The sequence below is a fragment of the Coregonus clupeaformis genome, chromosome 16 (assembly GCF_020615455.1).
Source record: "Coregonus clupeaformis isolate EN_2021a chromosome 16, ASM2061545v1, whole genome shotgun sequence".
Taxonomy (NCBI): domain Eukaryota; kingdom Metazoa; phylum Chordata; class Actinopteri; order Salmoniformes; family Salmonidae; genus Coregonus; species Coregonus clupeaformis.
In genome coordinates this window covers 59835443-59850442 of record NC_059207.1, presented here as the reverse complement: position 1 = coordinate 59850442, position 15000 = coordinate 59835443, and the positions used below count along the sequence as shown (strand labels likewise).

The window sequence follows — 15000 nt, the reverse complement described above, 5'->3', positions numbered from 1 at the left end:
CTTCTCACCAAGCTGCTTGGCGATGGTCTTGTAGCCCATTCCAGCCTTGTGTAGTTCTACAATCGTGTCCCTGACATCCTTGGAGAGCTCTTTGGTCTTGGCCATGGTGGAGAGTTTGGAATCTGATTGATTGCTTCTGTGGACAGGTGTCTTTTATACAGGTAACAAACTGAGATTAGGAGCACTCCCTTTTAAAAGTGTGCTCCTAATGTCAGCTCGTTACCTGTATAAAAGACACCTGGGAGCCAGAAATCTTTCTGATTGAGAGGGGGTCAAATACTTATTTCCCTCATTAAAATGCAAAATAATTTATAACATTTTTGACATGTGTTTTTCTGGATTTTTTTGTTGTTATTCTGTTTCTCACTGTTCAAATAATCCTACCATTAAAATTATAGACTGATCATTTCTTTGTCAGTGGGCAAACGTACAAAACCAGCAGAAGATCAAATACTTTTTTCCCTCACTGTAAGTAGCATGCAGACAGGAGTGGCCCTGCTCACCTTTGCCATGGGAGGACTCAATCATCCAGGTGCAGTTGAGGTTGTGAGGATAGAAGTCTGGAAACCCTGGAGAGAGGATGGTGCCGGTGTTACCCTGGATATAACCTCCACACAACGCTGCAGAGAGAGGGAGTGAGGAGGAGGAGAGGGAGGGAGGGAGAGAGGGATAGAGAGAGGAGGGGGAGAGAGTCATGGATGTGTAGGGAGGGAGAGAAAGAGAGAGAGAGAGAGAGAGAGAGAGAGAGAGAGAGAGAGAGAGAGAAGAGAGAGAGAGAGAGAGAGAGAGAGAGAGAGAGAGAGAGAGAGAGAGAGAGAGAGAGAGAGAGAGAGGAAGAGAGAGAGAGAGAGAGAGAGAGAGAGAGAGAGAGAGAGGAGACAGACAGAGACAGACAGAGAAAGAGAAAGAGAAAGAGAAAGAGAAAGAGAAAGAGAAAGAGAAAGAGAAAGAGAAAGAGAGGGGGAGTGAGAGAGAGAGAGAGAGAGAGAGAGAGAGAGAGAGAGAGAGAGAGAGAGAGAGAGAGAGAGAGAGAGAGAGAGAGAGAGGGAGAGAGAGAGAGGCTGTCACTTTGAGGATAAATTTGGACACTACATAGTATACCCCTGAACACTGATTTAGGGTCAGTTTCAAGTTTCCCCCCAATAGTTAAAGTTAGATATTGGGATGTCAATAGCCAACTTCAACACTGTTATCCTAGCTTTACTGTACGATAAGGCCAACTTCAACACTGTTATCCTAGCTTTACTGTACGATAAGGCCAACTTCAACACTGTTATCCTAGCTTTACTGTACGATAAGGCCAACTTCAACACTGTTATCCTAGCTTTACTGTACGATAAGGCCAACTTCAACACTATTATCCTAGCTTTACTGTACGATAAGGCCAACTTCAACACTGTTATCCTAGCTTTACTGTACGATAAGGCCAACTTCAACACTGTTATCCTAGCTTTACTGTACGATAAGGCCAACTTCAACACTGTTATCCTAGCTTTACTGTACGATAAGGCCAACTTCAACACTGTTATCCTAGCTTTACTGTACGATAAGGCCAATTTCAACACTGTTATCCTAGCTTTACTGTATAATAAGGCCAACTTCAACACTGTTATCCTAGCTTTACTGTACGATAAGGCCAACTTCAACACTGTTATCCTAGCTTTACTGTACGATAAGGCCAACTTCAACACTGTTATCCTAGCTTTACTGTATGATAAGGCCAACTTCAACACTATTATCCTAGCTTTACTGTACGATAAGGCCAAATTCAACACTGTTATCCTAGCTTTACTGTACGATAAGGGCAACTTCAACACAATTATCCTAGCTTTACTGTACGATAAGGCCAAATTCAACTCTCTATGATAAGGCCAATTTCAACACTATTATCCTAGCTTTACTGTACGATAAGGCCAAATTCAACTCTCTATGATAAGGCCAATTTCAACACTGTTATCCTAGCTTTACTGTATGATGAGGCCAACTTCAACACTATTATCCTAGCTTTACTGTACGATAAGGCCAAATTCAAAACTGTTATCCTAGCTTTACTGTACGATAAGGCCAACTTCAACACTGTATGATAAGGCCAACTTCAACACTGTTATCCTAGCTTTACTGTATGATGAGGCCAACTTCAACACTGTTATCTTAGCTTTACTGTACGATAAGGCCAACTTCAACACTGTTAACCTAGCTTTACTGTACGATAAGGGCAACTTCAACACAATTATCCTAGCTTTACTGTACGATAAGGCCAAATTCAACTCTCTATGATAAGGCCAATTTCAACACTGTTATCCTAGCTTTACTGTATGATGAGGCCAACTTCAACACTATTATCCTAGCTTTACTGTACGATAAGGCCAAATTCAAAACTGTTATCCTAGCTTTACTGTACGATAAGGCCAACTTCAACACTGTATGATAAGGCCAACTTCAACACTGTTATCCTAGCTTTACTGTATGATGAGGCCAACTTCAACACTGTTATCTTAGCTTTACTGTACGATAAGGCCAACTTCAACACTGTTAACCTAGCTTTACTGTACGATAAGGGCAACTTCAACACAATTATCCTAGCTTTACTGTACGATAAGGCCAAATTCAACTCTCTATGATAAGGCCAATTTCAACACTGTTATCCTAGCTTTACTGTATGATGAGGCCAACTTCAACACTATTATCCTAGCTTTACTGTACGATAAGGCCAAATTCAAAACTGTTATCCTAGCTTTACTGTACGATAAGGCCAACTTCAACACTGTATGATAAGGCCAACTTCAACACTGTTTTCCTAGCTTTACTGTATGATGAGGCCAACTTCAACACTGTTATCTTAGCTTTACTGTACGATAAGGCCAACTTCAACACTGTTAACCTAGCTTTACTGTACGATAAGGCCAACTTCAACACTGTTATCCTAGCTTTACTGTATGATAAGGCCAACTTCAACACTGTTATCCTAGCTTTACTGTATGATGAGGCCAACTTCAACACTATTATCCTAGCTTTACTGTACGATAAGGCCAAATTCAACACTGTTATTCTAGCTTTACTGTATGATAAGGCCAACTTCAACACTGTTATCCTAGCTTTACTGTACAATAAGGCCAACTTCAACACTATTATCCTAGCTTTACTGTACGATAAGGCCAAATTCAACACTGTATGATAAGGCCAACTTCAATACTGTTATCCTAGCTTTACTGTATGATGAGGCCAACTTCAACACTGTTATCCTAGCTTTACTGTACGATAAGGCCAACTTCAACACTGTTATCCTAGCTTTACTGTACGATAAGGCCAATTTCAACACTGTTATCCTAGCTTTACTGTATGATAAGGCCAAATTCAACACTGTTATCCTAGCTTTACTGTACGATAAGGCCAAATTCAACACTGTTATCCTAGCTTTACTGTACGATAAGGCCAACTTCAACACAATTATCCTATCTTTACTGTACGATAAGGCCAAATTCAACACTGTATGATAAGGCCAACTTCAACACTGTTATCCTAGCTTTACTGTATGATGAGGCCAACTTCAACACTATTATCCTAGCTTTACTGTATGATAAGGCCAACTTCAACACTGTTATCCTAGCTTTACTGTACGATAAGGCCAACTTCAACACTATTATCCTAGCTTTACTGTATGATGAGGCCAACTTCAACACTATTATCCTAGCTTTACTGTACGATAAGGCCAACTTCAACACTGTTATCCTAGCTTTACTGCACGATAAGGCCAACTTCAACACTGTTATCCTAGCTTTACTATACGATAAGGCCAACTTCAACACTATTATCCTAGCTTAACTGTACGATAAGGCCAAATTCAGCACTGTATGATAAGGCCAACTTCAACACTGTTATCCTAGCTTTACTGTATGATGAGGCCAACTTCAACACTGTTATCCTAGCTTTACTGTACGATAAGGCCAAATTCAACACTGTTATCCTAGCTTTACTGTACGATAAGGCCAACTTCAACACAATTATCCTATCTTTACTGTACGATAAGGCCAAATTCAACACTGTATGATAAGGCCAACTTCAACACTGTTATCCTAGCTTTACTGTATGATGAGGCCAACTTCAACACTATTATCCTAGCTTTACTGTATGATAAGGCCAACTTCAACACTGTTATCCTAGCTTTACTGTACGATAAGGCCAACTTCAACACTATTATCCTAGCTTTACTGTATGATGAGGCCAACTTCAACACTGTTATCCTAGCTTTACTGCACGATAAGGCCAACTTCAACACTGTTATCCTAGCTTTACTATACGATAAGGCCAACTTCAACACTATTATCCTAGCTTAACTGTACAATAAGGCCAAATTCAGCACTGTATGATAAGGCCAACTTCAACACTGTTATCCTAGCTTTACTGTATGATGAGGCCAACTTCAACACTGTTATCCTAGCTTTACTGTATGATGAGGCCAACTTCAACACTATTATCCTAGCTTTACTGTACGATAAGGCCAAATTCAAAACTGTTTCCTAGCTTTACTGTACGATAAGGCCAACTTCAACACTATTATCCTAGCTTTACTGTACGATAAGGCAAAATTCAACACTGTTATCCTAGCTTTACTGTACGATAAGGGCAACTTCAACACAATTATCCTAGCTTTACTGTACGATAAGGCCAAATTCAACTCTCTATGATAAGGCCAATTTCAACACTGTTATCCTAGCTTTACTGTATGATGAGGCCAACTTCAACACTATTATCCTAGCTTTACTGTACGATAAGGCCAAATTCAAAACTGTTATCCTAGCTTTACTGTACGATAAGGCCAACTTCAACACTGTATGATAAGGCCAACTTCAACACTGTTATCCTAGCTTTACTGTATGATGAGGCCAACTTCAACACTGTTATCTTAGCTTTACTGTACGATAAGGCCAACTTCAACACTGTTAACCTAGCTTTACTGTACGATAAGGCCAACTTCAACACTGTTATCCTAGCTTTACTGTATGATAAGGCCAACTTCAACACTGTTATCCTAGCTTTACTGTATGATGAGGCCAACTTCAACACTATTATCCTAGCTTTACTGTACGATAAGGCCAAATTCAACACTGTTATTCTAGCTTTACTGTATGATAAGGCCAACTTCAACACTGTTATCCTAGCTTTACTGTACAATAAGGCCAACTTCAACACTATTATCCTAGCTTTACTGTACGATAAGGCCAAATTCAACACTGTATGATAAGGCCAACTTCAATACTGTTATCCTAGCTTTACTGTATGATGAGGCCAACTTCAACACTGTTATCCTAGCTTTACTGTACGATAAGGCCAACTTCAACACTGTTATCCTAGCTTTACTGTACGATAAGGCCAATTTCAACACTGTTATCCTAGCTTTACTGTATGATAAGGCCAAATTCAACACTGTTATCCTAGCTTTACTGTACGATAAGGCCAAATTCAACACTGTTATCCTAGCTTTACTGTACGATAAGGCCAACTTCAACACAATTATCCTATCTTTGCTGTACGATAAGGCCAAATTCAACACTGTATGATAAGGCCAACTTCAACACTGTTATCCTAGCTTTACTGTATGATGAGGCCAACTTCAACACTATTATCCTAGCTTTACTGTATGATAAGGCCAACTTCAACACTGTTATCCTAGCTTTACTGTACGATAAGGCCAACTTCAACACTATTATCCTAGCTTTACTGTATGATGAGGCCAACTTCAACACTATTATCCTAGCTTTACTGTACGATAAGGCCAACTTCAACACTGTTATCCTAGCTTTACTGCACGATAAGGCCAACTTCAACACTGTTATCCTAGCTTTACTATACGATAAGGCCAACTTCAACACTATTATCCTAGCTTAACTGTACGATAAGGCCAAATTCAGCACTGTATGATAAGGCCAACTTCAACACTGTTATCCTAGCTTTACTGTATGATGAGGCCAACTTCAACACTGTTATCCTAGCTTTACTGTACGATAAGGCCAAATTCAACACTGTTATCCTAGCTTTACTGTACGATAAGGCCAACTTCAACACAATTATCCTATCTTTACTGTACGATAAGGCCAAATTCAACACTGTATGATAAGGCCAACTTCAACACTGTTATCCTAGCTTTACTGTATGATGAGGCCAACTTCAACACTATTATCCTAGCTTTACTGTATGATAAGGCCAACTTCAACACTGTTATCCTAGCTTTACTGTACGATAAGGCCAACTTCAACACTATTATCCTAGCTTTACTGTATGATGAGGCCAACTTCAACACTATTATCCTAGCTTTACTGTACGATAAGGCCAACTTCAACACTGTTATCCTAGCTTTACTGCACGATAAGGCCAACTTCAACACTGTTATCCTAGCTTTACTATACGATAAGGCCAACTTCAACACTATTATCCTAGCTTAACTGTACGATAAGGCCAAATTCAGCACTGTATGATAAGGCCAACTTCAACACTGTTATCCTAGCTTTACTGTATGATGAGGCCAACTTCAACACTGTTATCCTAGCTTTACTGTATGATAAGGCCAACTTCAACACTGTTATCCTAGCTTTACTGTACGATAAGGCCAACTTCAACACTGTTATCCTAGCTTTACTGTATGATAAGGCCAACTTCAACACTGTTATCCTAGCTTTACTGTATGATAAGGCCAACTTCAACACTATTATCCTAGCTTTACTGTACGATAAGGCCAACTTCAACACTGTTATCCTAGCTTTACTGTATGATAAGGCCAACTTCAAGACTATTATCCTAGCTTTACTGTACGATAAGGCCAACTTCAACACTGTTATCCTAGCTTTACTGTATGATAAGGCCAACTTCAACACTATTATCCTAGCTTTACTGTACGATAAGGCCAACTTCAACACTGTTATCCTAGCTTTACTGTATGATGAGGCCAACTTCAACACTATTATCCTAGCTTTACTGTACGATAAGGCCAACTTCAACACTGTTATCCTAGCTTTACTGCACGATAAGGCCAACTTCAACACTGTTATCCTAGCTTTACTATACGATAAGGCCAACTTCAACACTATTATCCTAGCTTAACTGTACGATAAGGCCAAATTCAGCACTGTATGATAAGGCCAACTTCAACACTGTTATCCTAGCTTTACTGTATGATGAGGCCAACTTCAACACTGTTATCCTAGCTTTACTGTACGATAAGGCCAAATTCAACACTGTTATCCTAGCTTTACTGTACGATAAGGCCAACTTCAACACAATTATCCTATCTTTACTGTACGATAAGGCCAAATTCAACACTGTATGATAAGGCCAACTTCAACACTGTTATCCTAGCTTTACTGTATGATGAGGCCAACTTCAACACTATTATCCTAGCTTTACTGTATGATAAGGCCAACTTCAACACTGTTATCCTAGCTTTACTGTACGATAAGGCCAACTTCAACACTATTATCCTAGCTTTACTGTATGATGAGGCCAACTTCAACACTGTTATCCTAGCTTTACTGCACGATAAGGCCAACTTCAACACTGTTATCCTAGCTTTACTATACGATAAGGCCAACTTCAACACTATTATCCTAGCTTAACTGTACGATAAGGCCAAATTCAGCACTGTATGATAAGGCCAACTTCAACACTGTTATCCTAGCTTTACTGTATGATGAGGCCAACTTCAACACTGTTATCCTAGCTTTACTGTATGATGAGGCCAACTTCAACACTATTATCCTAGCTTTACTGTATGATAAGGCCAACTTCAACACTGTTATCCTAGCTTTACTGTACGATAAGGCCAACTTCAACACTATTATCCTAGCTTTACTGTATGATGAGGCCAACTTCAACACTGTTATCCTAGCTTTACTGCACGATAAGGCCAACTTCAACACTGTTATCCTAGCTTTACTATACGATAAGGCCAACTTCAACACTATTATCCTAGCTTAACTGTACGATAAGGCCAAATTCAGCACTGTATGATAAGGCCAACTTCAACACTGTTATCCTAGCTTTACTGTATGATGAGGCCAACTTCAACACTGTTATCCTAGCTTTACTGTATGATGAGGCCAACTTCAACACTATTATCCTAGCTTTACTGTACGATAAGGCCAAATTCAACACTGTTATCCTAGCTTTACTGTACGATAAGGGCAACTTCAACACAATTATCCTAGCTTTACTGTACGATAAGGCCAAATTCAACTCTCTATGATAAGGCCAATTTCAACACTGTTATCCTAGCTTTACTGTATGATGAGGCCAACTTCAACACTATTATCCTAGCTTTACTGTACGATAAGGCCAAATTCAAAACTGTTATCCTAGCTTTACTGTACGATAAGGCCAACTTCAACACTGTATGATAAGGCCAACTTCAACACTGTTATCCTAGCTTTACTGTATGATGAGGCCAACTTCAACACTGTTATCTTAGCTTTACTGTACGATAAGGCCAACTTCAACACTGTTAACCTAGCTTTACTGTACGATAAGGCCAACTTCAACACTGTTATCCTAGCTTTACTGTATGATAAGGCCAACTTCAACACTGTTATCCTAGCTTTACTGTATGATGAGGCCAACTTCAACACTATTATCCTAGCTTTACTGTACGATAAGGCCAAATTCAACACTGTTATTCTAGCTTTACTGTACGATAAGGCCAACTTCAACACTGTTATCCTAGCTTTACTGTATGATAAGGCCAACTTCAACACTGTTATCCTAGCTTTACTGTATGATAAGGCCAACTTCAACACTATTATCCTAGCTTTACTGTACGATAAGGCCAACTTCAACACTGTTATCCTAGCTTTACTGTATGATGAGGCCAACTTCAACACTATTATCCTAGCTTTACTGTACGATAAGGCCAACTTCAACACTGTTATCCTAGCTTTACTATACGATAAGGCCAACTTCAACACTATTATCCTAGCTTAACTGTACGATAAGGCCAAATTCAGCACTGTATGATAAGGCCAACTTCAACACTGTTATCCTAGCTTTACTGTATGATGAGGCCAACTTCAACACTGTTATCCTAGCTTTACTGTACGATAAGGCCAAATTCAACACTGTTATCCTAGCTTTACTGTACGATAAGGCCAACTTCAACACAATTATCCTATCTTTACTGTACGATAAGGCCAAATTCAACACTGTATGATAAGGCCAACTTCAACACTGTTATCCTAGCTTTACTGTATGATGAGGCCAACTTCAACACTATTATCCTAGCTTTACTGTATGATAAGGCCAACTTCAACACTGTTATCCTAGCTTTACTGTACGATAAGGCCAACTTCAACACTATTATCCTAGCTTTACTGTATGATGAGGCCAACTTCAACACTGTTATCCTAGCTTTACTGCACGATAAGGCCAACTTCAACACTGTTATCCTAGCTTTACTATACGATAAGGCCAACTTCAACACTATTATCCTAGCTTAACTGTACGATAAGGCCAAATTCAGCACTGTATGATAAGGCCAACTTCAACACTGTTATCCTAGCTTTACTGTATGATGAGGCCAACTTCAACACTGTTATCCTAGCTTTACTGTATGATGAGGCCAACTTCAACACTATTATCCTAGCTTTACTGTACGATAAGGCCAAATTCAAAACTGTTTCCTAGCTTTACTGTACGATAAGGCCAACTTCAACACTATTATCCTAGCTTTACTGTACGATAAGGCCAAATTCAACACTGTTATCCTAGCTTTACTGTACGATAAGGGCAACTTCAACACAATTATCCTAGCTTTACTGTACGATAAGGCCAAATTCAACTCTCTATGATAAGGCCAATTTCAACACTGTTATCCTAGCTTTACTGTATGATGAGGCCAACTTCAACACTATTATCCTAGCTTTACTGTACGATAAGGCCAAATTCAAAACTGTTATCCTAGCTTTACTGTACGATAAGGCCAACTTCAACACTGTATGATAAGGCCAACTTCAACACTGTTATCCTAGCTTTACTGTATGATGAGGCCAACTTCAACACTGTTATCTTAGCTTTACTGTACGATAAGGCCAACTTCAACACTGTTAACCTAGCTTTACTGTACGATAAGGCCAACTTCAACACTGTTATCCTAGCTTTACTGTATGATAAGGCCAACTTCAACACTGTTATCCTAGCTTTACTGTATGATGAGGCCAACTTCAACACTATTATCCTAGCTTTACTGTACGATAAGGCCAAATTCAACACTGTTATTCTAGCTTTACTGTATGATAAGGCCAACTTCAACACTGTTATCCTAGCTTTACTGTACAATAAGGCCAACTTCAACACTATTATCCTAGCTTTACTGTACGATAAGGCCAAATTCAACACTGTATGATAAGGCCAACTTCAATACTGTTATCCTAGCTTTACTGTATGATGAGGCCAACTTCAACACTGTTATCCTAGCTTTACTGTACGATAAGGCCAACTTCAACACTGTTATCCTAGCTTTACTGTACGATAAGGCCAATTTCAACACTGTTATCCTAGCTTTACTGTATGATAAGGCCAAATTCAACACTGTTATCCTAGCTTTACTGTACGATAAGGCCAAATTCAACACTGTTATCCTAGCTTTACTGTACGATAAGGCCAACTTCAACACAATTATCCTATCTTTACTGTACGATAAGGCCAAATTCAACACTGTATGATAAGGCCAACTTCAACACTGTTATCCTAGCTTTACTGTATGATGAGGCCAACTTCAACACTATTATCCTAGCTTTACTGTATGATAAGGCCAACTTCAACACTGTTATCCTAGCTTTACTGTACGATAAGGCCAACTTCAACACTATTATCCTAGCTTTACTGTATGATGAGGCCAACTTCAACACTATTATCCTAGCTTTACTGTACGATAAGGCCAACTTCAACACTGTTATCCTAGCTTTACTGCACGATAAGGCCAACTTCAACACTGTTATCCTAGCTTTACTATACGATAAGGCCAACTTCAACACTATTATCCTAGCTTAACTGTACGATAAGGCCAAATTCAGCACTGTATGATAAGGCCAACTTCAACACTGTTATCCTAGCTTTACTGTATGATGAGGCCAACTTCAACACTGTTATCCTAGCTTTACTGTACGATAAGGCCAAATTCAACACTGTTATCCTAGCTTTACTGTACGATAAGGCCAACTTCAACACAATTATCCTATCTTTACTGTACGATAAGGCCAAATTCAACACTGTATGATAAGGCCAACTTCAACACTGTTATCCTAGCTTTACTGTATGATGAGGCCAACTTCAACACTATTATCCTAGCTTTACTGTATGATAAGGCCAACTTCAACACTGTTATCCTAGCTTTACTGTACGATAAGGCCAACTTCAACACTATTATCCTAGCTTTACTGTATGATGAGGCCAACTTCAACACTATTATCCTAGCTTTACTGTACGATAAGGCCAACTTCAACACTGTTATCCTAGCTTTACTGCACGATAAGGCCAACTTCAACACTGTTATCCTAGCTTTACTATACGATAAGGCCAACTTCAACACTATTATCCTAGCTTAACTGTACGATAAGGCCAAATTCAGCACTGTATGATAAGGCCAACTTCAACACTGTTATCCTAGCTTTACTGTATGATGAGGCCAACTTCAACACTGTTATCCTAGCTTTACTGTATGATGAGGCCAACTTCAACACTATTATCCTAGCTTTACTGTACGATAAGGCCAAATTCAAAACTGTTTCCTAGCTTTACTGTACGATAAGGCCAACTTCAACACTATTATCCTAGCTTTACTGTACGATAAGGCCAAATTCAACACTGTATGATAAGGCCAACTTCAACACTGTTATCCTAGCTTTACTGTATGATGAGGCCAACTTCAACACTGTTATCCTAGCTTTACTGTATGATAAGGCCAACTTCAACACTGTTATCCTAGCTTTACTGTACGATAAGGCCAACTTCAACACTGTTATCCTAGCTTTACTGTATGATAAGGCCAACTTCAACACTATTATCCTAGCTTTACTGTACGATAAGGCCAACTTCAACACTGTTATCCTAGCTTTACTGTATGATAAGGCCAACTTCAAGACTATTATCCTAGCTTTACTGTACGATAAGGCCAACTTCAACACTGTTATCCTAGCTTTACTGTATGATAAGGCCAACTTCAACACTATTATCCTAGCTTTACTGTACGATAAGGCCAACTTCAACACTGTTATCCTAGCTTTACTGTATGATAAGGCCAACTTCAACACTATTATCCTAGCTTTACTGTACGATAAGGCCAACTTCAACACTGTTATCCTAGCTTTACTGTATGATAAGGCCAACTTCAACACTATTATCCTAGCTTTACTGTACGATAAGGCCAACTTCAACACTATTATCCTAGCTTTACTGTACGATAAGGCCAACTTCAACACTGTTATCCTAGCTTTACTGTACGATAAGGCCAACTTCAACACTGTTATCCTAGCTTTACTGTACGTTAAGGCCAACTTCAACACTGTATGATAAGGCCAACTTCAACACTGTTATCCTAGCTTTACTGTACGATAAGGCCAACTTCAACACTGTTATCCTAGCTTTACTGTATGATAAGGCCAACTTCAACACTGTTATCCTAGCTTTACTGTATGATAAGGCCAACTTCAACACTATTATCCTAGCTTTACTGTACAATAAGGCCAACTTCAACACTGTTATCCTAGCTTTACTGTATGATAAGGCCAACTTCAAGACTATTATCCTAGCTTTACTGTACGATAAGGCCAACTTCAACACTGTTATCCTAGCTTTACTGTATGATAAGGCCAACTTCAACACTATTATCCTAGCTTTACTGTACGATAAGGCCAACTTCAACACTGTTATCCTAGCTTTACTGTATGATAAGGCCAACTTCAACACTATTATCCTAGCTTTACTGTACGATAAGGCCAACTTCAACACTATTATCCTAGCTTTACTGTACGATAAGGCCAACTTCAACACTGTTATCCTAGCTTTACTGTACGATAAGGCCAACTTCAACACTGTTATCCTAGCTTTACTGTATGTTAAGGCCAACTTCAACACTGTATGATAAGGCCAACTTCAACACTGTTATCCTAGCTTTACTGTACGATAAGGCCAACTTCAACACTGTTATCCTAGCTTTACTGCACGATAAGGCCAACTTCAACACTGTTATCCTAGCTTTACTATACGATAAGGCCAACTTCAACACTATTATCCTAGCTTAACTGTACGATAAGGCCAAATTCAGCACTGTATGATAAGGCCAACTTCAACACTGTTATCCTAGCTTTACTGTATGATGAGGCCAACTTCAACACTGTTATCCTAGCTTTACTGTACGATAAGGCCAAATTCAACACTGTTATCCTAGCTTTACTGTACGATAAGGCCAACTTCAACACAATTATCCTATCTTTACTGTACGATAAGGCCAAATTCAACACTGTATGATAAGGCCAACTTCAACACTGTTATCCTAGCTTTACTGTATGATGAGGCCAACTTCAACACTATTATCCTAGCTTTACTGTATGATAAGGCCAACTTCAACACTGTTATCCTAGCTTTACTGTACGATAAGGCCAACTTCAACACTATTATCCTAGCTTTACTGTATGATGAGGCCAACTTCAACACTATTATCCTAGCTTTACTGTACGATAAGGCCAACTTCAACACTGTTATCCTAGCTTTACTGCACGATAAGGCCAACTTCAACACTGTTATCCTAGCTTTACTATACGATAAGGCCAACTTCAACACTATTATCCTAGCTTAACTGTACGATAAGGCCAAATTCAGCACTGTATGATAAGGCCAACTTCAACACTGTTATCCTAGCTTTACTGTATGATGAGGCCAACTTCAACACTGTTATCCTAGCTTTACTGTATGATGAGGCCAACTTCAACACTATTATCCTAGCTTTACTGTACGATAAGGCCAAATTCAAAACTGTTTCCTAGCTTTACTGTACGATAAGGCCAACTTCAACACTATTATCCTAGCTTTACTGTACGATAAGGCCAAATTCAACACTGTATGATAAGGCCAACTTCAACACTGTTATCCTAGCTTTACTGTATGATGAGGCCAACTTCAACACTGTTATCCTAGCTTTACTGTATGATAAGGCCAACTTCAACACTGTTATCCTAGCTTTACTGTACGATAAGGCCAACTTCAACACTGTTATCCTAGCTTTACTGTATGATAAGGCCAACTTCAACACTATTATCCTAGCTTTACTGTACGATAAGGCCAACTTCAACACTGTTATCCTAGCTTTACTGTATGATAAGGCCAACTTCAAGACTATTATCCTAGCTTTACTGTACGATAAGGCCAACTTCAACACTGTTATCCTAGCTTTACTGTATGATAAGGCCAACTTCAACACTATTATCCTAGCTTTACTGTACGATAAGGCCAACTTCAACACTGTTATCCTAGCTTTACTGTATGATAAGGCCAACTTCAACACTATTATCCTAGCTTTACTGTACGATAAGGCCAACTTCAACACTGTTATCCTAGCTTTACTGTATGATAAGGCCAACTTCAACACTATTATCCTAGCTTTACTGTACGATAAGGCCAACTTCAACACTATTATCCTAGCTTTACTGTACGATAAGGCCAACTTCAACACTGTTATCCTAGCTTTACTGTACGATAAGGCCAACTTCAACACTGTTATCCTAGCTTTACTGTACGTTAAGGCCAACTTCAACACTGTATGATAAGGCCAACTTCAACACTGTTATCCTAGCTTTACTGTACGATAAGGCCAACTTCAACACTGTTATCCTAGCTTTACTGTATGATAAGGCCAACTTCAACACTGTTATCCTAGCTTTACTGTATGATAAGGCCAACTTCAACACTATTATCCTAGCTTTACTGTACAATAAGGCCAACTTCAACACTGTTATCCTAGCTTTA

The 15000-nt window shown here is 39.1% G+C and overlaps 1 protein-coding gene across 1 annotated transcript in view; it reads right to left on the bottom strand.

Annotated features, from left to right (window-relative positions):
* Positions 1 to 15000, bottom strand: part of csmd2 (CUB and Sushi multiple domains 2) — a 421278-nt gene that overhangs the window by 291487 nt on the left and 114791 nt on the right. The window contains exon 13 of the mRNA XM_045225492.1: positions 504 to 620. Within this exon, the coding sequence (XP_045081427.1) occupies positions 504 to 620 (117 nt within the window). The remainder of the gene's footprint in view (positions 1 to 503; positions 621 to 15000) is intronic.